Source organism: Oncorhynchus mykiss, chromosome 2 (assembly GCF_057628025.1).
Source record: "Oncorhynchus mykiss isolate SJ-2025 chromosome 2, ASM5762802v1, whole genome shotgun sequence".
NCBI lineage: Eukaryota > Metazoa > Chordata > Actinopteri > Salmoniformes > Salmonidae > Oncorhynchus > Oncorhynchus mykiss.
This window is the reverse complement of record NC_143023.1, coordinates 26,305,532-26,333,291: the sequence shown is the minus strand read 5'-3', so window position 1 is coordinate 26,333,291 and position 27,760 is coordinate 26,305,532. Positions and strand designations below refer to the sequence as shown.

Sequence of the window (27,760 nt, the reverse complement as noted above, 5' to 3'; positions counted from 1 at the left end):
TTTGCAAAAACTAAGCAACAGTGAATCTGAAATTTAAAGGCAGGTCCACGGAGAGTGTTTATTGAGTAGTTGACAAATAATAAAGGCGCGATTTCATGCCAGCGTGTCCCGAAAATATTTTGGTTATCTCCGATTGTTCTAGCTTCATATGGGAGTAAAGATGTTTGATATGTTTTTTAGATTTGTAATCACAGACAATTTTGGGGGGATGAAAGTGGCCAATTCGTCCCTTTTAGACCTATAGATGTCCCCTGTAAGACCCTATGATCCATTAACTGTACATGATAAAGACAACATCGTGGTGTCATTATACTCCTTATCGAGTGCTCTAAAATATGGAGTATGTCTTGATTCTGAAATATATATATATTTTTAGAAATTGTCAAATTTTATAATGATTTACCCCCAAATGGTTTCTGATACAAATTAAACAATTTGAGAATTGCCAGAACAATCTGAGATACCAAAAATATTGCCCAAAGATAACAAATGAAAAACAAAGACAAGTACAAACCCATTATAGTTTATTTGACATACAGATGCTTTTGATTTCTGCTCAGGTGGCTTTAGTGAAAGCACAAATCCCGCTTACACAGATAGGCAAACTAGCACTTTGTCCAGGACGCTTCTGAACAAACATGACCAATAATAAGTTGTGAGGAAAACACTGAGGTCCGTCCTCATTCTGTCACAAAATCAATTCAGTCGGTTTGTCTCATGTTTACTATACATCTGGATGCAGTAACCACATCTGACTGTCTGTCTTTCTGTTACTGATATCCCATGATAATTTACTCAGCAAAAAACAACAAACAAAAACAAAAATACATTTAAACAACAACAACAATTCTACATAATGTCACAAATTAAACCTACATTGAAACCAAGACACAAAGTTTGTTTTTAACTGGGTGGGAGCCTTTTAAATAACCGATTCAACAAGCATTTACATTGTCCCGACTCCCAATGACAAACACATCATCATCCCCATACTGTCACATTTCAATGTCTCACTGCTCTCCTCTCTGTACAGTCCCATCTAATCACAAGAGCAGTTTTGTACATTCCCGTCCAATCAACAGCAGTCTTGGTTCTCTCTGGTCTGGTGAAACTAGAGGACAGGACAGGAAGGGGGAGGCGGCCTCTCAGTGGTGTGTGGTGGAGGAGGGTAGGTAGGTAGGTATGTAGGGGAGAAGTCCTTAGAGTCTGTAGTGGCCCGATCGAGTGACCCCATCTCTCTTGTGCATATACAGTATATATTTAAATAATACAGGTAGCAGCAGAACCCCATCAGCAAGGAGTTGAGGGGGCGAGGGTGACAAAGAGGGGGTGGAGTGAGAGGGCTCCTCCAGGCTCTGTTACTGTTCAGGACCTCCTCCCTCAGGTGAGACAACAGGGTCTCTGTTTTGGCCTCTCCGGCGTCTTTGCTCTGTCTTGTTCCTGTTCTCAGAGTCCTCCCGGTCACCTGCCTCCCCCCTCTCCCTCTCTCTGTCCTTCTTCCTCTCCCGCCGGCCTTCCCCCTGGCTGTCCTTGTCCCGGCGGTTGTCCCGATTTCTCCTTTCGCCCCGCCGCTCACCCTTCCTCCCCTTGCCTTGCCCTAGAGATGGAAAAAAAACACAGAACAGAAAACACTTGTTAGTCAACAGCTCACCCTTCCTCCCCTTGCCTTGCCCTAGAGATGGGAAAAAACCCAGAACAGAAAACACTTGTTAGTCAACAGCTCAATCACTCTTTATAATGATTTCTGTTGTATTTTCAAGTGATCTACATGACTTTACACAGAGAGCTGGTTGAGGGTCATGGCAGGAGATGCACTTTCAGATGAGGATATACAGAATAAGATGAATATGAAGAGAGAATGGGTGTGACGATGATGTTGATGATGATGATGATGTCTCTTTTGCATACCAATTTATCAGTGTGCTCTAGTCTTGGTCATATATACCTGCTGGCTGTCCAGGGAGCAACTGTAATATGGCACAGTACAAACATGTTCCCCCTATTCACCACTAGAGGTCAGCCTTGCATCACAGACAGTGGCCACACCCTGTGAGCAAGGTTTACTTCAGCTGTTGCAATTCTCCTCTGATAGGCTTTGTCAAAAATAGAAAGCCTTTAAATAAACTTCAGTTTATCTGCTCTTTCGCCATCTCATAAACAAATAGATTTCATGGAATGTTGTAGAGTTTACCACTGGAAGCCCCACATCATTAATGTCAAACATCCCCCAGAGAGCAAGAGAGAGAGAGAGAGAGAGAGAGAGAGAGAGAAAGAGAGAGAGAGAGAGAGAGAGAGAGAGAGAGAGAGAAGACAGATCGACAGATTGAAACTGGCCCTATTCGTGTTGTGCTGTCGATGTGTAAGCAGCAGGATTGCGAAACTGCTGAGGTAGGCACGGAGCCTCTCTCTCCCCCTGGCCCCCCTTCAGCCTGTGACCATTAATCAGCCCAGCCGTGCTCTGACCTCCGCTCCATCCTGACCAGGCAGAGGAGGGCTCGCAGCGCACGCCAGCCCAACGCTGACCCACACATTCCTGGGGTCCAGCCAGTGCGATATAGGACCCTACCATCCTACTCTGTTTAGTCTTCCCTGGCTCTGGTCGGCAGGAATAATGAAAGCCCACCAGCCTCAAGGGTGAGACAAAACTGGTGCTGGCACTGGTGCTAGCTCTCCCCAGTCGTAATTTGTATCTGAACTATCTGAGCTCAGGGCAGGAGAGGAGGAGAGGCCCATACATCCCACAAGGCCAGGCAGATTGTAGGGTGTGTGAGAGAGGGTGACAGAGATACTCAGAGAGACAGGGATATAGAGAGAGACACCCAGAGAGACAGGGAGACAGAGACACTCAGAGAGACAGGGAGATGGAGTTAGACACACACACAGAGAGAATCAACTATTAAAGACTACCAGAACCCACTGGATTCTCCAATTACCTTGAATGAGCTACAGGACAAAATACAAATCCTCCAACCCAAAAATGCATGTGGTGTTGATGGTATCCTCAATGAAATGATCAAATATACAGACAACAAATTCCAATTGGCTATACTAAAACTCTTTAACATCATTCTTAGCTCTGGCATCTTCCCCAATATTTGGAACCAAGGACTGATCACCCCAATTCACAAAAGTGGAGACAAAGTTGACCCCAATAACTATCGTGGGATATGCGTCAACAGCAACCTTGGGAAAATCCTCTGCATTACTATTAACAGCAGACTCGTACATTTCCTCAGTGAGCAAATGTCAAATTGTTTTTTTACCAAATTACCGTACAACAGACCATGTATTCACCCTGCATACCCTAATTGACAAACAAACAAACCAAAACAAAGGCAAAGTCTTCTCATGCTTTGTTGATTTCAAAAAAGCCTTCGACTCAATTTGGCATGAGGGTCTGCTATACAAATTGATGGAAAGTGGTGTTGGGAGGTAAAACATACAGTATTATAAAATCCATGTACACAAACAACAAGTGTGCGGTTAAAATAGGCAAAAAACACACACATTTCTTCCCACAAGCCCATGGGGTCAGACAGGGATGCAGCTTAAGCCCCACCCTCTTCAACATATATATCAACGAATTGGTGCGGGCACTAGAAAAGTCTGCAGCACCCGGCCTCACCCTACTAGAATCTGAAGTCAAATGTCTACTGTTTGCTGATGCTCTGATGCTTCTGTCACCAACCAAGGAGGGCCTACAGCAGCACCTAGATATTCTGCACAGATTCTGACAGACCTGGGCCCTGACAGTACATCTCAGTAAGACCAAAATAATGGTGTTCCAAAAAAGGTCCAGTTGCCAGGACCACAAATACAAATTCCATTTAGACACCGTTGCCCTAGAGCACACAAAAACTATACATACCTTGGCCTAAACGATCTGAGAGACAAGGCAAGATTGGCATTCTATGCCATCAAAAGGAACATAAAATTCAACATACCAATTAGGATCTGGCTAAAAATACTTGAATCAGTCATAGAACCCATTGCCCTTTATGGTTGTGAGGTCTGGGGTCCGCTCACCAACCAAGAATTCACAAAATGGGACAAACACCAAATTGAGACTCTGCATGCAGAATTCTGCAAAAAATATCCTCTGTGAACAACGTAGAACACCAAATAATGCATGCAGAGCAGAATTAGGCCGATACCCGCTAATTATCAAAATCAAGAAAAGAGCTGTTAAATTCTACAACCACTTAAAAGGAAGCTATTCCCAAACCTTCCATAACAAAGCCATCACCTACAGAGAGATTAACCTGGAGAAGAGTCCTCTAAGCAAGCTGGTCCTGGGGCTCTGTTCACAAACACAAAAACACCCCACAAAGCCCCAGGACAGCAGCACAATTAGACCCAACCAAATCATGAGAAAACAAATAGATATTTACTGGACACATTGGAAAGAATTAACAAAAAAACAGAGCAAACTAGAATGCTATTTGGCCCTAAACAGAGAGTACACAGTGGCAGAATACCTGACCACTGTGACTGACCCAAACTTAAGGACAGCTTTGACTATGTACAGACTCAGTGAGCCTGTACATAGGCCGCCGTAGTCAGACTTGGCTCTCAAGAGAAGACAGGCTATGTGCACACTGCCCACAAAATGAGGTGGAAACTAAGCTGCACTTCCTAGCCTCCTGCCCAATGTATGACCATATTAGAGACACATATTTCCCTCAGATTACACAGATCCACAAAGAATTCGAAAACAAACCCAATTTTGATAAACTCCCATAACTACTGGGTGAAATTCCACAGTGCGCCATCACAGCAGCAAGATTTGTGACCTCTTGCCACAAGAAAAGGGAAACCAGTGAAGAACAAACACCATTGTAAATACAACCCATATTTATGCTTATTTGTTTCCCCTTGTTTACTTTAACCATTTGTACATCGTTAACAACACTATATATGAAATTTCTGTATGTGTAATGTTTACTGTTAATTTTTATTGTTTATTTCACTTTTGTATATTATCTACCACACTTGCTTTGGCAATGTTAACACGTTTCCCATGCCAATAAATCCCCTTGAATTGAATTGAATTGAGAGGGAGACAGAGAGAGACACAGAGAGATAGTGAGATAGATAGAACACCAAGGAGAGAGAGAGAGACAGGGAGACAGGGAGATAGAGAGAGATACACACACAGAGATAGAGGGAGACAGAGAGAGAGACACATAGAAACAGTGAGATAGATAGAGAAACAAGGAGAGAGAGAGAGAGAGAGAGAGAGGGATACAGGGAGATAGAGAGAGACACACCCAGAGAGACAGGGAGAAACAGAAAATGTCAGGGAGACAGAGACACTCAGAGAGACAGGGAGATAGAGAGAGATAAACACACAGAGATAGAGGGAGACAGAGAGAGAGAGACACAGAGAAACAGTGAGATAGAGAGCGACACACCCAGAGAGACAGGGAGAAAAATAAAATGACAGGGAGACAGAGACACTCAGAGAGACAGGGAGATAGAGACACACAGAGAGATAGAGATGGAGACAGAGAGACAGTGAGATAGATAGAGAAACAAGGAGAGACAGGGAGATAGAGAGAGACACACCCATAGAGACAGGGAGATATAGAGAGATACAAGGAGATAGGGAGACAGAGAGAGATACTCAGAGAGACAGAGAGACACACAGAGAGAGACAGGCATATACAGTGCCTTGCGAAAGTATTCGGCCCCCTTGAACTTTGCGACCTTTTGCCACATTTCAGGCTTCAAACATAAAGATATAAAACTGTATTTTTTTGTGAAGAATCAACAACAAGTGGGACACAATCATGAAGTGGAACGACATTTATTGGATATTTCAAACTTTTTGAACAAATCAAAAACTGAAAAATTGGGCGTGCAAAATTATTCAGCCCCTTTACTTTCAGTGCAGCAAACTCTCTCCAGAAGTTCAGTGAGGATCTCTGAATGATCCAATGTTGACCTAAATGACTAATGATGATAAATACAATCCACCTGTGTGTAATCAAGTCTCCGTATAAATGCACCTGCACTGTGATAGTCTCAGAGGTCCGTCAAAAGCGCAGAGAGCATCATGAAGAACAAGGAACACACCAGGCAGGTCTGAGATACTGTTGTGAAGAAGTTTAAATCCGGATTTGGATACAAAAATATTTCCCAAGCTTTAAACATCCCAAGGAGCACTGTGCAAGCGATAATATTGAAATGGAAGGAGTATCAGACCACTGCAAATCTATCAAGACCTGGCCGTCCCTCTAAACTTTCAGCTCATACAAGGAGAAGACTGATCAGAGATGCAGCCAAGAGGCCCATGATCACTCTGGATGAACTGCAGAGATCTACAGCTGAGGTGGGAGACTCTGTCCATAGGACAACAATCAGTCGTATATTGCACAAATCTGGCCTTTATGGAAGAGTGGCAAGAAGAAAGCCATTTCTTAAAGATATCCATAAAAAGTGTCGTTTAAAGTTTGCCACAAGCCACCTGGGAGACACACCAAACATGTGGAAGAAGGTGCTCTGGTCAGATGAAACCAAAATGGAACTTTTTGGCAACAATGCAAAACGTTATGTTTGGCGTAAAAGCAACACAGCTGAACACACCATCCCCACTGTCAAACATGGTGGTGGCAGCATCATGGTTTGGGCCTGTTTTTCTTCAGCGAAGATGGTTAGAATTCATGTGAAGATGGATGGAGCCAAATACAGGACCATTCTGGAAGAAAACCTGATGCAGTTTGCAAAAGACCTGAGACTGGGATGGAGATTTGTCTTCCAACAAGACAATGATCCAAAACATAAAGCAAAATCTACAATGGAATGGTTCAAAAATAAACATATCCAGGTGTTAGAATGGCCAAGTCAAAGTCCAGACCTGAATCCAATCGAGAATCTGTGGAAAGAACTGAAAACTGCTGTTCACAAATACTCTCCATCCAACCTCACTGAGCTCGAGCTGTTTTGCAAGGAGGAATGGGAAAAAATGTCAGTCTCTCGATGTGCAAAACTGATAGAGACATACCCCAAGCGACTTACAGCTGTAATCGCAGAAAAAGGTGGCGCTACAAAGTATTAACTTAAGGGGGCTGAATAATTTTGCACGCCCAATTTTTCAGTTTTTGATTTGTTCAAAAAGTTTGAAATATCCAATAAATGTCGTTCCACTTCATGATTGTGTCCCACTTGTTGTTGATTCTTCACAAAAAAATACAGTTTTATATCTTTATGTTTGAAGCCTGAAATGTGGCAAAAGGTCGCAAAGTTCAAGGGGGCCGAATACTTTCGCAAGGCACTGTATATATATATATATATATATATATATATATATATATATATATATATATATATATTATATAGATATAGAGAGAGAAACAAAATGTAAAAAATATAAAACAATTAGAGAGTGCCATTTCCCCAAATTTGAAACCCTTATTCAAGGTTTTAAAGACCTCTTTGATGAGAGTAGGCTACCCGTCCTGTTTGGGGAGGACGCAGAGAGCTGTGGGTTGGCAGCGCACTACATTGCTGCCTGCAATAAGATGAGGGAGTGTCTGACAGACCAATCAACCTGCACATGTCCTCTACTGTATGCTTATTGTTATTGTTCAATGTATGGTTATTCTGACCCTTGGTTATTGTTGTTACTGTTGTCCCGTTGACAATTTACAGTCAGAGAGACAGGGAGTTAGAGAGAGACACACACAGAAGACAAAGAGATATATATAGAGACACACACACACACACACACACACACACACACACACACACACACACACACACACACACACACACAAACAGAGGCACACAGAGAGACAGGGAGATAGAGAAACAAGGATAGAGAGAGGGAGACAGAGAGAGACAGTGAGATAGATAGAGAAACAAGGTGTGTGAGAGAGAGACAGGGAGACAGAGAGAGACACTCAGAGAAACAGAGAGACACACAGAGAGAGACAGGGAGATAGAGAGAGATACACAGAGAGAGAGAGAGGGAGACAGAGAGAGACACAGAGAGACGGTGAGATAGATAGAGAAACAAGGAGAGAGAGAGAGAGAGACACACCCAGAGAGACATGGAGAAAGAGAGAGAGACAAGGAGACAGAGACACTCAGAGAGACAGGGAGCTAGAGAGAGACACACACACAGAGAGAGAGGGAGACAGAGAGAGACACAATGAGACGGTGAGATAGATAGAGAAACAAGGAGAGAGAGAGAGAGAGACAGGGAGACAGAGAGAGACACTCAGAGAGACAGAGAGACACACAGAGAGAGACAGGGAGATAGAGAGAGATACACACAGAGAGACAGGGATATAGAGAGAGACACACAGAGAGAGACAAGGAGACAGAGACACACACAGAGAGACAGTGATATATATATACAGTTGAAGTCGGACGTTTACATACACCTTAGCAAAATACATTTAAACTCAGTTTTTCACAATTCCTGACATTTAATCTGAATAAAAATCCCCTGTCTTAGGTCAATTAGGATCACCACTTTATTTTAAGAATGTGAAATGTCAGAATAATAGTAGAGAGAATTATTTATTTCAGCTTTTATTTTGTTCATCACATTCCCGGTGGGTCAGAAGTTTACATACACTCAATTAGTATTTGGTAGCATTGCCTTTAAATTGTTTTACTTGGGTCAAACGCTTCGGGTAGCCTTCCACAAGCTTCCCACAAGAAGTTGGGTGAATTTTGGCCCATTCCTCCTGACAGAGCTGGTGTAACTGAGTCAGGTTTGTAGGCCTCCTTGCTCGCACACGCTTTATCAGTTCTGGCCACAAATTTTCTATAGGATTGAAGTCAAGGCTTTGTGATGGCCACTCCATTACCTTGACTTTGTTGTCCTTAAGCCATTTTGCCACAACTTTGGAAGTATGCTTGGGATCATTGTCCATTTGGAAGACCCATTTGCGACCAAGACTGATGTCTTGAGATGTTTCTTCAATATATCCACATATACCCCCACATCCTGCAGCAAAGCACCCCCACATCATGACCCCCACATCCTGCAGCAAAGCACACCCACATCATGATGCTGCCAACCCCGTACTTCACGGTTGGGATGGTGTTCTTTGGCTTGCAAGCCTCCCCCTTCTTCCTCCAAACATAACTATGGTCATTATGGCCAAACAGTTCTATTTTTGTTTTATCAGACCAGAGGACATTTCTCCAAAAAGTACGATCTTTGTCCCCATGTGCAATTGCAAACCTTAGTCTGGCTTTTTTATGGCAGTTTTGGAGAAATGGCTTCTTCCTTGCTGAGTGGCCTTTCAGGTTATGTCGATATAGGACTCGTTTTACTGTGGATATAGATACTTTTGTACCTGTTTCCTCCAGCATCTTCACAAGGTCCTTTGCTGCTGTTCTGGGATTGATTTGCACTTTTCGCACCAAATTATGTTCATCTCTAGGAGACAGAACGTGTCTCCTTCCTGAGCAGTATGACGGCTGCCTGGTCCCATGGTGTTTATACTTCTGTACTATTGTTTGTACAGATGAACGTGGTACCTTCAGGTGTTTGGAAATTGCTCCCAAGGATGAACCAGACTTGTGGAGGTCTACAATTTTTTTTCTGAGGTCTTGGCTGATTTCTTTTGATTTTCCCATGATGTCAAGCAAAGAGGCACTGAGTTTGAAGGTATGCCTTGAAATACATCCACAGGTACACCTCCAATTGACTCAAATTATGTCAATTAGCCTATCAGAAGCCTCTAAAGCCATGACATAATTTTCTGTGATTTTCCAAGCTGTTTAAAGTCACAGTCAACTTAGTGTATGTAAACGTCTGACCCACTGGAATTGTGATACAGTGAATTATAAGTGAAATAATCTGTCTGTCAACAATTGTTGGAAAAATTACTTGTCATGCACAAAGTAGATGTCCTAACCGACTTGCCAAAACTATAGTTTGTTAACAAGAAATTTCTGGTGGTTGAAAAACAAGTTTTAATGACTCCAACATAATTGTATGTAAACTTCCGACTTCAATTGTAAAAAAATAAAATAAATAAATATATATATATATAGAGAGAGATGGAGAGAGAGAGAAAGAGAGGGAGATAGAGAGAGACACAGAGAGGGACACAGAGAGAGACAGGTAAATAGCGAGAGAGACACAGAGAGAGACAGGAAGATAGAGAGACAGAGAGAGACAGGGAGCTAGAGAGAGAGACACACACAGACAGAGAATGAGAGAGAGAGAATGAGAGAGAGAATGAGAGAGGATTATTTACAGAGAGAATGACAGAGAGAGAAAGAGATGAGCAGCATTCTGAATCTGACTCTGCCCCTCATCTCACCCCACCTCTGGCTCTTTCAACACAGGAAGTCCCCTCTACACACATTGTTTTGTTTGTCATAACCATTTAAAGATAAGCGGCTTAGTCATAATCTCTGGGTTTCCTAAAACCCAAGGCACAACTTCATCTGGGCTCGTGTTGAGGTGATTACTGGGTATGTTTATCAGAGAAGGCTTTTGTCTGTCTGAACTGTGTCTATGAATTCTATAAACTGTCCAGCGATGCAGTGGACCCGAAGGAGACACTTGAATTAAAACACAGAGATTTAGCACATTCTTACCAGCATGGTCATTACCGCTACACTGCAGTGGATGACTTGCTGTGTTTTTTTGGGATGGTTTGTGTGTGTGTGTGTGTGTGTGTGTGTGTGTGTGTGTGTGTGTGTGTGTGTGTGTGTGTGTGTGTGTGTGTGTGTGTGTGTGTGTGTGTGTGTGTGTGTATGGGGGTGCGGCTATTGTAAAACTAATATTTTGATGAGACGTGTGTCCACATTAAGTATGATCAGGTTCAGGCATGTGGTTTATATAAACTGTAAAATAGAACTGTGAAAAATGACTGTAAAAGTAATATCAACAGAGCTGGATTATAAGATTACTGTAACTAAGGACAGCTTTCAAAAGTGTTGCAACTTCACAAGAGTTTATGCAAGTGAACTGTCATCTGACATTGATTATTTACAATTTTAACATAGAGTTAGTGTGAAAAGGGGAGAGATAGACAGAGAAAGAAAAGGAAAGAGAGAGAGGTGAGTGTAAGAAAACAGCTGGAATTGTCTCTCGGATCACCCTCCAACACACAATCCTATGCAGTGCATTTACACTGATAACGCTACAGTGCATTGGTTGCATAAAGTACTAGACATCATGCTGCTCAGTGCTCAGCACTCTTCACTGGAGTGTTAGGGTGCCTGTGTGTGCATGCAGGGAAACAGTTTGGCCCGCTGTCAGAGAGGGGATGTGCAGGAGCATAATTAGTCTAATGACGCAGAGGGGCAACATCCTCCATGGCAGGCACACTGTCGTCCAGGGGGCTTTTGGTGGGAGCCAGGCTGGGATTAAAGGCTCTGGGCTGTCCCACAGGAGAAATGCCCGGAGCTTTGAAGGCTACGGGACGCATGTCCCGCTCCCCCTCGCTGGGGGACGGGAGGGGGCTACCTTCTAGCTGGGTTAGATAGATAGGGGAACGGTGGTTTGGAGGACAAATTAGCCAACATTGTTAACACAAAGGAGACAGCAGGCAGGTGGGCAAGGACATGTATGTAAACATTTACGACCGCCAAGCCTGTTGAAGGAGGGGGGAGGACACTGTACACTGAAATGACATGACGCCTTTGGCTACTGTAGCTCAACAGAGCTTACTAGATATGAAATGACCAAATCAGAGTTGTGTTAAAGAGGAAGAGTGAAAGTGAGGGTTCTTGCCCCCTGATTCATTCAGTGACATTCCATATTTCTCTATGTACTGGACCTGTTTAAAGTCCAGCTCCTGTTGTCATTTTTGTGGATAAGGAGCGTAAACCTCCTTGATTCATATTGAGAGTTCCTGCTCTCTGATTCATAAGGAGGGGGAGGACTGGGGGTGACATGGAGGTTACAACGTTATGTTTAAAAACACAAAAGACAGATGGAGAGAGCCAAAAGAGAAGAAGTTAGAAAACAACAGCCATTAGGGAGAGCTGGAGGGAGTGGGGAAGAGAAAGAGGCAGGGGGAGAAAAGAGGCAGGGGGAGAAAAGAGGCAGGGGGAGAAAAGAGGCAAGGGGAGAAAAGAGAAAGGGGGAGAAAAGAAGCAGGTGAGAAAAGAGGAAGGTGAGAAAAGAGGCAGGTGAGAAAAGAGGAGGGGGGAGAAAAGAAGCAGGGGGAGAAAAGAGGAAGGTGAGAAAAGAGGAAGATGGAGAAAAGAGGCAGGGGGAGAAAAGAGGCAGGGGGAGAAAAGAGGAAGGGGGAGAAAAGAGGCAGGTGAGAAAAGAGGAAGGTGAGAAAAGAGGAAGGGGGAGAAAAGAGGAAGGGGGAGAAAAGAGGAAGGTGGGAAAAGAGGCAGGGGAGAAAAGAGGAAGGTGAGAAAAGAGGCAGGGGGAGAAAATAAGCAGGTGAGAAAAGAGGAAGGGGGAGAAAAGAGGAAGGTGAGAAAAGAGGCAGGGGGAGAAAAGAGGCAGGTGAGAAAAGATGAAGGTGAGAAAAGAGGCAGGTGAGAAAAGAGGCAGGTGAGAAAAGAGGATGGGGAAGAAAAGAGGCAGGGGGAGAAAAGAGGCAGGTGAGAAAAGAGGCAAGGGGAGAAAAGAGGAAGGTGAGAAAAGAGGCAGGGGGAGAAAAGAGGAAGGTGAAAAAAGAGGCAGGGGGAGAAAAGAGGAAGGGGGAGAAAATAGGCAGGGGGAGAAAAGAAACAGGTGAGAAAAGAGACAGGGGAAGAAAAGAGGAAGGGGGAGAAAAGAGGAAGGGGGAGAAAAGAAGCAGGTGAGAAAAGAGGAAGGGGGAGAAAAGAGGCAGGGGGAGAAAAGAGGCAGGTGAGAAAAGAGGAAGATGAGAAAAGAGTCAGGGGGAGAAAAGAGGAAGGGGGAGAAAAGAGGCAGGGGGAGAAAAGAGGAAGGGAGAGAAAAGAAGCAGGTGAGAAAAGAGGCAGATGAGAAAAGAGGAAGGGGTAGAAAAGAAGCAGGTGAGAAAAGAGACAGGTGAGAAAAGAGGCCGGGGGAGAAAAGAGACAGGTGAGAAAAGAGGATGGGGAAGAAAAGAGGTAGGGGGAGAAAAGAGGAAAGGGGAGAAAAGAGGAAGGTGAGAAAAGAGGCAGGGGGAGAAAAGAGGCAGGTGAGAAAAGAGGAAGGTGAGAAAAGAGGCAGGTGAGAAAAGAGGCAGGGGGAGAAAAGAAGCAGGTGAGAAAAGAGACAGGTGAGAAAAGAGGATGGGGAAGAAAAGAGGCAGGGGGAGAAAATAGGAAGGGGGAGAAAAGAGGAAGGTGAGAAAAGAGGCAGGGAGAGAAAAGAGGCAGGTGAGAAAAGAGGAAGGTGAGAAAAGAGGCAGGTGAGAAAAGAGGCAGGTGAGAAAAGAGGATGGGGAAGAAAAGAGGCAGGGGGAGAAAAGAGGCAGGTGAGAAAAGAGGCAAGGGGAGAAAAGAGGCAGGGGGAGAAAAGAGGCAGGGGGAGAAAAGAGGAAGGTGAGAAAAGAGGCAGGGGGAGAAAATAGGAAGTGGGAGAAAATAGGCAGGGGGAGAAAAGAAACAGGTGAGAAAAGAGACAGTGGAAGAAAATAGGAAGGGGGAGAAAAGAGGAAGGGGGAGAAAAGAGGCAGGGGGAGAAAAGAGGAAGGGGGAGAAAAGAAGCAGGTGAGAAAAGAGGCAGGTGAGAAAAGAGGCAGGTGAAAAAAGAGGAAGGGGGAGAAAAAAAGCAGGTGAGAAAAGAGGCAGGTGAGAAAAGAGGAAGGTGAGAAAAGAGGCAGGTGAGAAAAGAGGAAGGGGGAGAAAAGAAGCAGTTGAGAAAAGAGGCAGGTGAGAAAAGAGGAAGGGGGAGAAAAGAGGCAGGTGAGAAAAGAGACAGGTGAGAAAAGAGGCAAGGGGAGAAATGAGGAAGGTGAGAAAAGAGACAGGTGAGAAAAGAGACAAGGGGAGAAAAGAGGCAGGGGGAGAAATGAGGCAGGGGGAGAAAAGAGACAGGTGAGAAAAGAGGAAGGGGGAGAAAAGAGGCAGGTGAGAAAAGAGACAGGTGAGAAAAGAGACAGGTGAGAAAAGAGACAAGGGGAGAAAAGAGGCAGGTGAGAAAAGAGGAAGGGGGAGAAAAGAGGCAGGTGAGAAAAGAGACAGGTGAGAAAAGAGGCAGGAGGAGAAATGAGGCAGGGGGAGAAAAGAGACAGGTGAGAAAAGAGGAAGGGGGAGAAAAGAGGCAGGTGAGAAAAGAGACAGGTGAGAAAAGAGGCAGGTGAGAAAAGAGGAAGGGGGAGAAAAGAGGCAGGTGAGAAAAGAGACAAGGGGAGAAAAGAGGCAGGGGGAGAAATGAGGCAGGGGGAGAAAAGAAGAGAGAGAAAAAGAGTGAGAGCTCTTTCTAGAGAAAGACGAAAATTGGCTGGAGAAATAACAAATAAACCTGGTTTGGGGATGGACGGAGGCCCTTGGGGAGCAATGGAGGGAAGATGGAGGGGTGAAGGGATAGAGGGAGGAGGATGTATCAGTGTCTGAGGGGCTGGTGGGGATTAGTGCGAGCTGGCGGAGGTCAGACCAGTGACCCCGTGGCGTATGCGGAACGTAAACACGGAGCGGAGGGGACGCGCCAGAGCAGATAATTAGCTCTGCTCACTGGATGTTCCAGGAGCCGGCAGGCCGACCCGGGGGAAGCAGCTGGGTAATCACACGCAGGGCAAGGTCGATAACCGTGTGTGTGTGTGTGTGTGTGTGTGTGTGTGTGTGATAACCAGGCCTCGGCCTGCAGTGTGTAACACGCACCCACCCACCTACCCACCCACAGCTCTGACCTGCCTCCACCCCGCTCAGGCCCGCCAGGCGGATCAACACAGCCCCGACTCCACACTAAGCCCCCCACTCCACCACGGGACAGTGGAACAGGAGCCCCATTCAGGGGGAAGGAGGGGTGGTGTGTTTTCTTTGGGTGTGCAAGAGAGAGTATCAGCAGGTTGGAGAAAAAGGGGAGAAAGAGAGAAAGACGACAGACTGGGGGAGGAGCAGAGGCCACATTTCACAGCCTAAATGACAGATTCAACCCAACCAGGACTCTTTACAAATTACCGCCTATGGTTTTTAAAGGGACCAGTTGATGTGGGTGTGTATTCAGATCTGTGTGTGTGTTGGCAGCTGCTGTTATTAGTCTAAACTAATGCTGATTCCCCTCGTCGCCTCATGGCTCCCCAAGGGAGGATGTTTGAGGAGTCTGTGTGTTTCTGCTTCACAGTAAACTTTTCTGCTGAATCACTACTGAGGGGTTGTGTTTGTGCTGTAAGTAAGCCTGCATGGAGAGCCTGGGGCGCTGGGGCGCAGGGGCCTGGTGGGCTGAGGAGCCGAGGGCCTGGGGAGCTCTGGGGCTGATTTCATTAGAAATCATCAGATCAATGTTTACGTGGAAAATCAAGTGTTTTGACATATTTTTATAATCCGTAAAGTCTGGATTCGAAGAGTTAGAGCAACAACACACAGGCATTTCACCATTATCCACTAACCACAATGCATATCCTTAAAGTCAACAATTCAGGTCCCTTAAGGAGAGGAGAGGAGTGGCAGATGACTGACCAGTCATTTCAGATTATGGTGTAGGGACAAAGTTGGTTCTGGAACTCTAGCCTACAACTGTACTAACAATGGAGATAGTGACCTGTCCTACTACTGATGATCCCCGGTATAGTTATTATAGTATTTACCTGGACATCGCCTCCTCTTGAGGACACACTCTTTCTTTTCCCAGATGGGGGGACAGAGTTTTCCGTAGGCGGAAGGGAACTGGACAACTTCCCGGGTCCTCGTCTCCTCACCCCATTTAAATCCACAGGTTTTCCCTGACCGGGAGCAGGGGCTCCACTCGCCCCACTCACCCACCGCGCAGTGCACTGCACAAATAATTAAGAAAGAGGGGGAGACACAAGAGGCAGAGTCCAAATATATTCACAACCAAAATTCACGTATAGAAGGGCAAAGACACTGTAAAGCATTTGAAGTTAACACCAGTGGAGTCTAGTGCCACTTTAAATCAGAGGTTGGGCTTATTGTTTTGGCTGGATACTAAACACACCATGTGTTTGATGTGTTCCATATCTTTCCATTCCGGCCCAATGAGCCCATCCTCAGATTTCCTCACCAGCCTCCACTGGTAAACTCTCTCTCCTACTTGTTCTGGAGCTCACCTTGAAGGGAACACTCCATGAGTTTGTCATTTGGTTCAAACTCGTCTGGACAGACGTGGTGACACTTCCCCAGCAGCAAGTACAGGCCTGGTCTGCACCTCGTACATGTGTCATTGATCAGACAGGCATCACAGTCCGCAGGACACTCTGAAACACCAACACATACATAATATTACACCTGCACTGGAGTCAAATCACATCAACACACACAACAAAGACCTTTCCAATTACATTTAACTGCATTCTTCCATTCTAAGAAAACCAAATGCAATACGATATGCTATTTTAACTCCACATTTTACATCATGTGATTGAGACATAGAAACAAACATGTAACGATAATACACTACACTAGTCCTCTCTTTGTAACGTGTCTAACACCGACACCGTCAGGACTTGATAATAACGTAACAGTCTAATATTCTACTCACTGGGAACACATTCCCTTTGTGTGTCGCTGCAGACCAGGCTCTCTGGGCAGCTCTCCTGGCACTTGCCCAGGTGGAGATAGTACCCCGCTCGGCACCGCATGCAAAGGTTCTTATTGAAGCAAGAATCACACTCCGGCCTGCACTCTGAAACACCCAGTCAGTTGGTCAACAGCCTGCACATTTATGTTGCTCTTGAAGTTATTTATTGAACATGCAGTATGTTAGAATGAGCAGCACTCTAAAACAGGAAAATTGTCTGCACATCGATGCACATCCCTTTATGAGATTTTAATGTACAAAATAATAGAAGATCATGTATTTGGAGTGACTGGCATGCAGTGATACCAAATGGACTTAATACATACACTAAAACACAGATTAAGCCTAGTCCTGGACTAAAAAGCACGTTCAATGGAGATTCTCAGTTGAAATAGTGTTTAAGTCTAGGTCTAGGCTTAATCTGTCTATGTAAACAGGCCCTGTAAACCACCCCTTAGTGTAAAAGTAGAGGTAGGCTATAAACGTCTTTGGTAATAGCCATGCAACTTACTTGTGCATGTGTTTCTGTCTGGTGAGCGGGTGCCGTAGAAACCACTGGGGCAGGAGGGCAGACACACCCCCATCTGCCTCATCCCATTTCTCTCCAGGAAGATAAAGAGGCGGGGCTTACAGGACAGACAGCCATTGTAATCAGAGCAGGTCAGACAGCCTCCCTGGCACCCTGAGCTTACCCCTTGGTTCTCTGCAGGTAAGACGGAGGGAGATGATGTGGCACAGAAGGACAAAAGTCAGTTTAGTCATTTTACTTCGTATGTGTCTCAAATGGCATAACTACTGCAGAAGTAGTGCAGTAGTATAGTATAGGGAATAGGTTGCCATTTGGGACACAACCATACAATCAGTTAGCACAGGGGCTTTCAACCTGTTTCGGTTACTGTACCCCTCCAATCACATTTTGATCTGCCTGAAGTATCCCCTCCTCCTGTAAAACTGATCGTTAGGAATATGGGTCCTTTCCAAGTACCCTGTGTACAGGCCAGGTTGACAGGTACCCTCACAGGGTACTGCTACCCAAAGATGAGAAGCATTGATTAAGCAAAGACTCTTACCCAGAGTGCCTTATAATAACATACGTGTATTGAACTAAAGTAACTGAGACAACAACATGATCATTGCAAAAGGCATTGTCTTGTGGCCTCACTCCTACGTGATGCTTGTCCCTAAACTGACACGGTACTGTATCTGACTTTAACAATATGCAAAAGATGCATCATCACCCAGCCACACTAAACCAACCAACAACGGTGGAACAGAGGAACATCCCTCAACATGTTGTTACACTATCATTTACATTCAATAGAACTAATGTGGAAATGGAGATATCCTACGTTTTTAAAAGAATCGACAATGCAAATCTAAGTTATAGTTTTAACATATTACTGCAGCAGTGAGACAGATGGTGTTAACCAACACTACAAGTCAACATATCCTCTCTCTCTCTCTCTCTCTCTCTCTCTCTATGCTAATTAAATAAAGAGGAACTACTGCTTACATTTAAACAAATATAGCTCTTAAGACTGTATGAACTGTTTGTAGTCTTCTGAATTGTGTGCATTAATTTGTGTAGAATTGTATTAAAGTAATGACTTCTATCCAACTACTGCAACGAGGATACCAAATAGCCAACAAAGCGTTTGGATGGTGACAAAATGCTACAGATTTACATATTTTTCTGGGAACAATGACCATAGAAGAACTCAATAATAAACATGACAGGCAACAAGCAGGCCTGTGGACTCTCTTGGCTGGAAAAAAGAATCAAATGAGACGTCAAGCATGCAAAGGTTTGCACGAGACGCCAGAAGCCGCGCACTTCTTATTCTCGGAGTACAGTTTATTCATTGTACGAAGGACGAAACAATTTGGCAAAATGTTCAATATTCAGATAGACCTCCAGCAAACTGTTTGCCATAACAATGCAAACACAGCCAAATGAGTAAGATGAGTAATCGGCACTGGCACAACTTTGCAACATGTCTCAAATTCATCTTCATTATGCTTCGTGTTGAAGATAAGCCTATCTGTCGACCCACATCGTTCACAGGGTCGACTGTGTTAGAAACAGGGAAAGGCTGAGCTTTCATTCTTTTTATTTTTTTTATTTCACCTTTATTTAACGAGGTAGGCCAGTTGAGAACAAGTTCTCATTTACAACTGCGACCTGGCCAAGATAAAGCAAAGCAGTGCGACGAAAACAACAATGTTACACATGGGATAAACAAACGTACAGTCAATAACACAATAGAAAAATCTGTATACAGTGTGTGCAAATGAAGTAAGGAGATAAGGCAATAAATAGGCCAATAGTTGTGAAGTAATTACAATTTAGCAATGTACACTGGAGTGATAGATGTGCAGATGAGGATGTGCAAGTAGAAATACTGGTGTGCAAAAGAGCAGAAAAACTAAAACAAATATGGGGATGAGGTAGGTAGTTGGTTGGATGGGCTATTTACAGATGGGCTGTGTACAGCTGCAGCAATCGGTAAGCTGCTCTGACAGCTGATGCTTAAAGTTAGTGAGGGAGATATAAGTCTCCAACTTCAGTTATTTTTGCAATTCGTTCCAGTCATTGTTGGCTTTGGGGATGACCAGTGAGATACAGTGCCTTGCGAAAGTATTCGGCCCCCTTGAACTTTGCGACCTTTTGCCACATTTCAGGCTTCAAACATAAAGATATAAAACTGTATTTTTTTGTGAAGAATCAACAACAAGTGGGACACAATCATGAATTGGAACGACATTTATTGGATATTTCAAACTTTTTTAACAAATCAAAAACTGAAAAATTGGGCGTGCAAAATTATTCAGCCCCCTTAAGTTAATACTTTGAAGCGCCACCTTTTTCTGCGATTACAGCTGTAAGTCGCTTGGGGTATGTCTCTATCAGTTTTGCACATCGAGAGACTGACATTTTTTCCCATTCATCCTTGCAAAACAGCTCGAGCTCAGTGAGGTTGGATGGAGAGTATTTGTGAACAGCAGTTTTCAGTTCTTTCCACAGATTCTCGATTGGATTCAGGTCTGGACTTTGACTTGGCCATTCTAACACCTGGATATGTTTATTTTTGAACCATTCCATTGTAGATTTTGCTTTATGTTTTGGATCATTGTCTTGTTGGAAGACAAATCTCCGTCCCAGTCTCAGGTCTTTTGCAGACTCCATCAGGTTTTCTTCCAGAATGGTCCTGTATTTGGCTCCATCCATCTTCCCATCAATTTTAACCATCTTCCCTGTCCCTGCTGAAGAAAAGCAGGCCCAAACCATGATGCTGCCACCACCATGTTTGACAGTGGGGATGGTGTGTTCAGGGTGATGAGCTGTGTTGCTTTTACGCCAAACATAACGTTTTGCATTGTTGCCAAAAAGTTCAATTTTGGTTTCATCTGACCAGAGCACCTTCTTCCACATGTTTGGTGTGTTTCCCAGGTGGCTTGTGGCAAACTTTAAACAACACTTTTTATGGATATCTTTAAGAAATGGCTTTCTTCTTGCCACTCTTCCATAAAGGCCAGATTTGTGCAATATACGACTGATTGTTGTCCTATGGACAGAGTCTCCCACCTCAGCTGTAGATCTCTGCAGTTCATCCAGAGTGATCATGGGCCTCTTGGCTGCATCTCTGATCAGTCTTCTCCTTGTATGAGCTGAAAGTTTAGAGGGACGGCCAGGTCTTGGTAGACCTTCCATTTCAATATTATCGCTTGCACAGTGCTCCTTGGGATGTTTAAAGCTTGGGAAATCTTTTTGTATCCAAATCCGGCTTTAAACTTCTTCACAACAGTATCTCGGACCTGCCTGGTGTGTTCCTTGTTCTTCATGATGCTCTCTGCGCTTTTGACGGACCTCTGAGACTATCACAGTGCAGGTGCATTTATACGGAGACTTGATTACACACAGGTGGATTGTATTTATCATCATTAGTCATTTAGGCCAACATTGGATCATTCAGAGATCCTCACTGAACTTCTGGAGAGAGTTTGCTGCACTGAAAGTAAAGGGGCTGAATAAATTTGCACGCCCAATTTTTCAGTTTTTGATTTGTTAAAAAAGTTTGAAATATCCAATAAATGTCGTTCCACTTCATGATTGTGTCCCACTTGTTGTTGATTCTTCACAAAACAATACAGTTTTATATATTTATGTTTGAAGCCTGAAATGTGGCAAAAGGTCGCAAAGTTCAAGGGGGCCGAATACTTTCGCAAGGCACTGTAAATGGGGCTTTGGTGACAAAACTGAGGGCACTGTGATAGACTGCATCCAATTTGCTGAGTAGAGTGGAGGCTATTTTGTAAATGACATCGCCGAACTCAAGCATCTGTGGGATAGTCAGTTTTACGAGGGTATGTTTGACAGCATGAGTGAAGGAGGCTTTGTTGTGAAATAGGAAGCCGAGTCTAGATTTAACTTTGGATTGGAGATGCTTAATATGAGTCTGGAAGGAGAGTTTACAGTCTAGCCAGACACCTAGGTATTTATAGTTGTCCTCATATTCTAAGTCAGAACCGTCCAGAGTAGTGATGATAGTCGGGCGGGCGGGTGCGAGCTGCGATTGGTTGAAGAGCATGCATTTAGTTTTACTTGCATTTAAGAGCAGTTGGAGGCCACGGAAGGAGTGTTGTATGACATTGAAGCTTGTTTGGAGGTTAGTTAAAACAGTGTCCAAAGAAGGTGTTGTCTGCGTAGAGGTGGATCAAAGAATCACCCGCAGCAAGAGCGACATCATTGATATGTACAGAGAAAAGAGTCGTCCCGAAAATTTAACCCTGTGGCACCCCCATAGAGACTGCCAGAGGTCTGGACAACAGGCCCCCTGATTTGACACACTGAACTCTATCTGAGAAGTAGTTAGTGAACCAGGCGAGGCAGTCATTAGAGAAACCAAGGCTGTTGAGTCTGCCGATAAGAACACAGTGATTGACAAAGCAACTGGCTTGGGCCAGTTGCTGCGGGGGGTGGAGGGCTGTTGGCCGGGGTTGGGGTAGCCAGGTGGAAAGCATGGCAAGACGTAGAGAAATGCTTATTGAAATTCTCGATTATCGTGGGAAAAATCAGTGGTGACAGTGTTTCTTAGTCTCAGTGCAGTGGGCAGCTGGGAGGAGGTACTCTTATTCCCCATGGACTTTACAGTGTCCCAAAACTTTTTGGAATTAGTGCTGCAGGATGCAAATTTCTGTTTGAAAAAAATAGCCTTTGCTTTCCTAACTGACTGTGTGTATTGGTTCCTAACTTCCCTGAAAGGTTGCATATCGCGGGGGCTATTCGATGCTAATGCAGTACGCCACCGGATGTTTTCGTGCTGGTCAAGGACAGTCAGGTCTGGACTGACTTCCCTGAAAAGTTGCATGTTATGACTGATGGTAGGATTAGAAAGGGATTGCAAAACTGCCTGGCTGTAGGCCTACACATCCTACTCAGATAGCAAGCCTTGTGTCAGAGATATTTACAAAGCCCTGCCAGAATGTGAATAACATCTAATTTCTCTGTTGGTTGGTGTGGAGGTTGGCTCAGGTTGATTAACATTTTATGTACGCAGAATGTTTACAGGAAAGTGTTATTACTCAGACTTCTCCAAAATGTTGGTCTCCAGGTTAAAGTCCTGCATACATGTGTCCAGTCTCTGCTATAAGGAGGCTATAAAAGGCCTAGGGTAGGACAGTGTCTTTGAAGGAGGGATAGTGTCATCACAGTATGTGAGAAGTCTACAGACAATCGGGGAACTGAGCAGCGCTCCATTACCATAAACTGCCATCTTGGACTGGGCACAAGTGAAACCTCATGCGTCCTGACTGCTGCTGCTGCTGCTGATTTAAGCCATGTGTGACTGACTTGTAGGGCAGCATGTCAAGTGGCTTAACTCTCAACTCTTGTTGAATTACAGAGCTTGACCTCAGAGGACAGTGGAGATGAGGACAGACTGGTTGAGAGGAGAAGAGGTTGGGTATATTCTAGGACTACCAGCAGGAGCTGCAAGTGAGTACCTGACTGAGGAAATATGTTACCATGTTACCATGTCATTTCAACAACAAAAAAATCAATGTGATGATGTTGAATTAACATGGAAAACCGATTGCAAAAAGTCATCATCGCAAGTGAATTTTGACTTTATTTTACACCCATTTTTACCGAAATCCAACTATGTTGTGATTTTTGTTGTTGTGGTTGATTTCACGTTGAATTCACGTTAGCTGGCATCTCAACCAAATGTAAATCAAAACTAGACGTTGAAATGACTTCTCTGCCCAGTGGGCAGATGTATTCAGTTTTTTACCATTGTAGCATAGAAACTGCAACCAAGTTTCTATGTTCATAAGGCTAATGACTTTAATGTGTGCAGGTTTTTGGGGACCCTAAGCCCCCCAACTCGCAGGCAAAACATTTTAGTGGCCCACCTCTTGGCGGTAGAGAGAAATATTTGCAGCTTTAAAGTTAATGGCCCTTTGCCATGGGGGGGGGGGGGGAGAAAATGCTGCAGTTTTAAAGCAGATTTTCAGCAATTCTACAAATGTTTCCATGGGGCAGAGAGGAAATGTTGCAGTTTTTTTCTATGCTACAATGGTAAAAAATGTAATACATCTGTCCACTCAAGAGCTGGGTCAAAGGCCAGAGAATGGCATGCATGGTACCTGATGCAATGACAGGGAGCACCTCTCTGAGTCAGATATTTTGAGCTCATTTAGTACAGATTGGATTGCTATTGCTAGAGCTAGACACTGGTCTATGGTCAGTTTGTAATGATTTCCCTTGATGGTTAAGGTAAGGGTTTGGGGATCCTATATCAGTTCTTAGGGGGAATATCTCAGGGGCAACTTCTGGGATTGCGACACATGGTAAGAGCTAGTCTCAGTATTCACCACTGCAGAGCTACGCAAGGAGCATTTCAGTGTGTGCAGTAGGTGTTTTATCCTCCTAGTTCTCTGGCATATCGTGCCGTGGGTGAGTTGTTGGTCTTTTCTCCCTCCTTCACTTCATGGTTAGCTGCCAGATTGCAATAGATCACAGAGATTGTGTTTGACATATCTTAGCAATCTTTACAACTGCTGTCCATTTGCCCTCATGTGTTCCTGCCAAGGCCCCCTAATTCACAGAACCCTTAACACAGAGGAATTTTGCCTTACCTACAGTAGCTCGCACTGACACAACAGGGCAACCCCATGGTAACAGAATTATGCTAATACTCCGATTTCTATCTTTAAAATGAATGCCAAACAAAAACCATTGATTTCAAAGTTTAACAAAGATATAACTCTATGCATAATGATTTCTTTTAACAATTTACATTGGACATTTTAAAAATAAACATTTTCTGGAAAAACTGTGCAGATGCAAAGTTTGGTAGCAGAATTACGGTAAAATCTCAACTTTACATCTGCACAGTTCTTACAGGAAATGGTAGTCCTTGTAGATATGATCTGTACCGTGAGGTCTACACCGTGAAGGCTGTACCGTGAGGTCTGTACCGTGAGGTCTGTACCGTAAAGGCTGTACCGTGAGGTCTGTACCGCGAAGGCTGTACCGTGAGTCCTGTACCGTGAGGTCTGTACCGTGAAGGCTGTACCGTGAGGTCTGTACCGTGAGGTCTGTACCGTGAGGTCTGTACCGCGAAGGCTGTACCGTGAGGTCTGTACCGTGAGGTCTATACCGTGAAGGCTGTACCGTGAGATCTGTACCGCAAAGGCTGTACCGCGAGGTCTGTACCGTGAAGGCTGTACCGTGAAGGCTGTACCGTGAGGTCTACACCGTGAAGGCTGTACCATGAAGGCTGTACCGTGAGGTCTGTACCGTAAGGTCTACACCGTGAAGGCTGTACCGTGAAGGCTGTACCGTGAGGTCTGTACTGTGAGGTCTACACCGTGAAGGCTGTACCGTGAAGGCTGTACCGTGAGGTCTACACCGTGAAGGCTGTACCGTGAAGGCTGTACCGTGAGGTCTACACCGTGAAGGCTGTACCGTGAAGGCTGTACCGTGAGGTCTGTACCGTGAGGTCTACACCGTGAAGGCTGTACCGTGAGGTCTGTACCGTGAGGTCTACACCGTGAAGGCTGTACCGTGAAGGCTGTACCGTGAGGTCTACACCGTGAAGGCTGTACCGTGAAGGCTGTACCGTGAGGTCTATACCGTGAAGGCTGTAAAAAGACGTTTGCTTTTCCAAGATGTTTTCTTCATCAAACACTGGACTGTTTTTGGCCAGTTGATTGCATGGTCACGGTCCCTGACTGAGAGCTCATTCACCCTGCTCTCTCTGTCTGGCTATCACAGATATGTCAGGTCGGACTCCTTCAATTAGCACCAGCTAAGTAGGCTGCGATGCACGAGGTGAGGTCCACAGTTTGCCTATCTGGAATGCACCCACAAACCAATGTGGACCCACAATTTCTACGTAGGCATGTAGGGTTTAGGTAAGAAGATGATATATCATGTTGAAGTGGTTCTTAAGATGTTAAACACGCACCCCAAAACACCGCTATTGTTTGTTACTAGCCTACCTTTCCAGATAACAATCCACCTGGCAACAGGTGATGCATGCAACACTCAACCATTCTACTAAGGCAGAAGAGCACATCTGGAAGCTCATCTGGAACTTCAATATAGTGCAGAGAGAGAATAATAAAGCAAGCTCCATGATACTACTGACAAGATACAGGGTGAGACCTGTGGAGTTACTTGACACAGAACATGATATCTATTAGGCTTAAAGAAAGATGCTGAACGGATACCTTCATGCAGAGTTCTCCAACTCTGGTCCTGGAGAACTACTGGAAGTGCTGGCTTTTGTTCCAGCCCAGCACTAATACACAGGACCGGGGTTGGAGAACCCTGCCATGGTCAATGCTGCTGATACTCTGAACATCTAGGGAGCAAAAACAAAATTAAAGTGTCTACTGATTTACCAGAGCTTCTTTGTTTTGTTTTGGATATGATGATAGTTTTGCTTCAGAGCTTTGAAATACTGTAAATAATTTAATGCAAAATACTACCTCTGAATTTCTAACTGAAAAATGTTTGAATTGCCTACTAAATATGAACAGTTCCCTCTTCCATTTTTTCAACACCACAAAATATTATCGCCACAGAAAGTCACAGTTATGGTAAGCAAAAAAAGAACGCCCTTTGAAGATGGAAATGGCCAGGCTTTCATGTATTTTCATATTAGATGCACAATCTTATATTCTACATGTATTACAATCAAGAAGATAACTGTATCGGCATCCTCTAACAGCGGTTAGATGGCACGCGCTGCCACATGCTCAAAGCTCCTACTCAGTGTTGCACGGAGTTTGTCAAGGAAGCACAAGCACTGCAGACATTCCATAACATCAGTGAAATGCAAATATAATACACTTCACGTGAACTTTGTATGTAATGAATCATTTAGATCAGAAAGTTATAACAATCTTTTGTCGGCAGACATGCCGCGTAAAAAGTTATCTGCTTCTGGCCGCTAGAGAGCGATGGGAACTAGGGGACGCAGCGCGCACTGCGGACGGAGCTTTGTGGAATACACTTCTAAGAAAACTGTCAGGGAACAGTGACTGGTTGAATTTTATCAGTAGAAAATGACAACACTGAGGGTCATGTAATGTTGAACACCATGCAGTCCAATTATTGACTGCGGTGTGGTTGAGGACGAAATGTGCGTAAAATTGGCCGCTGCAGAGAGTAAAGTGCGCCTATTGCTTTTGTAGACACAATATAGTGAGTTCCACAGAGGCACCCAGTCTCGCCTAGTGATTAAAATACAAGTTTATTCATTTAAATTACATATTGATCTGATAACAACACATGTTTAGATTGATCGAGTTGCCCTCGATTATAAATAAATGCAGGCTTTACTTAAAAAACTATATCATATTATAAATTATAGGCTACCCACCCTATCAACATTGTTTATATAAATTAATTTATGGGAAGTTTCATTTTTTGTAATAGAGATTGAACCACAGGACTATGTTATTACATCTCCACCTCAACCAAAAAGCATTCCACCCCAAGTAGGCATATTTCCTAAAGCCATGCTATGATCTTTCATTGCACATGTCATTGTCAAGTATGAGATGTTCAGTACCCATATTGTTATGTTATTTATATATCTACATGAATGTCATATGGCATGATAGGCACTACAACACTAAAGTAGGGTTGAATGGAACAGAGACCAGGAGCATGTGTGTGCGCGCGAGCAACTCACTGCATGCGCCGTCGCTCTTTACTCACGTTTATTTTGCCGATGCCTAGAGGGGTGCTGCTGACAATCAGTGTATTCCATGCAGTGCAAGATCAAAACAAAGTAGATCAGTTGTAATTGCATAGTAACCCGGAGATGATGACTTGAATAGCCAATGTCAATGTCCTCCAGAAAAGTGCAGCTTTGATTCCACTTTTTTGAGAGGGAATGTGTTGTCTTATTCCTGGAAAGAGCAGAATCCCCTGCTCTGCGCAGAGAGTGATGTCTGTTTTACGATGGCCCAATGACACCTGGGCCGTTTAGACAGTAACATCCTTAATAGAATCTTCATGTGTGCCACAAAGCGAGACCAAATCAGGTATCCGTAGTGAGCATATTCCCACAATCAAACCGTTAGATTATCACCCACCGCGGGAAAAGTAAAATACTAAAAGAAAGAAAGCGTAGATCATATAATCGAGGCTGGCATATTGATACAGTTTCAGTTGTCTTCCTGTATCCTCCACTGATACTCTCTCGAAGTTCGCCGCACGTCCAGGTGTGAGGGCTACTTTATTGTGCCCTGCGTGTAGGAGGAGGTCATCGCGTCATCCCCATCATCTAATCGATTAGACCAAAACTGGGAGCCGCGCGCGTCACTGGCAGCAGCAGCACCTAACTGTAATAAAGTAACACGTTTCGATGAGGTGAGAATGTGTTGGTTCTCTTGATTGTCGCGCACCTCTCATTGGTCGACAGTTAAAGCAAAAATAATATGCGCAGTTTCAGCTCTTTTCAGTTTTGCGTGCAATACTCATTCCCCCACTCCAACTCACTCTCTTATGACTTCAGCCCTCTGCCGTCTCCCTCGAAAGTTTATTTAGAGGGCAAGCCCCCCACGTCAGATTTCCTTTGCTTTTGACCCCTCGGTTGAGAAGACTTTTACTTTGCATGGTGTTGATAATGTGTCATTTGGGAAATT

At 44.2% G+C, this 27,760-nt stretch overlaps 1 protein-coding gene across 1 annotated transcript; it reads right to left on the bottom strand.

The window, feature by feature from the left end:
- Nucleotides 1–507: 507 nt before the first annotated feature.
- LOC110485212 (R-spondin-3) lies at nucleotides 508–27,760 on the bottom strand. The gene is made up of 6 exons (XM_021556276.3): nucleotides 26,829–27,760; nucleotides 17,103–17,294; nucleotides 16,553–16,696; nucleotides 16,122–16,268; nucleotides 15,642–15,827; nucleotides 508–1,597 (listed from the first exon to the last, which is right to left on the bottom strand). Exons 1-6 carry the CDS (start codon nucleotides 26,920–26,922, stop codon nucleotides 1,359–1,361), a joined length of 1,002 nt encoding a protein of 333 aa, XP_021411951.2. The 5' UTR covers nucleotides 26,923–27,760; the 3' UTR covers nucleotides 508–1,358.

What these genes read in the sequence shown, in the direction of transcription:
- LOC110485212 (XM_021556276.3), bottom strand. Translation starts at nt 26,922, where the DNA reads ATGCAATTACAACTGATCTACTTTGTTTTGATCTTGCACTGCATGGAA. An exon ending in AGACAGAAACACATGCACAA is followed by an intron (nt 16,697 to 17,102) that starts GTAAGTTGCATG and finishes TGGGTGTTTCAG; the next exon opens with AGTGCAGGCCGGAGTGTGAT. An exon ending in CATGGAGTGTTCCCTTCAAG is followed by an intron (nt 15,828 to 16,121) that starts GTGAGCTCCAGA and finishes TTATTTGTGCAG; the next exon opens with TGCACTGCGCGGTGGGTGAG.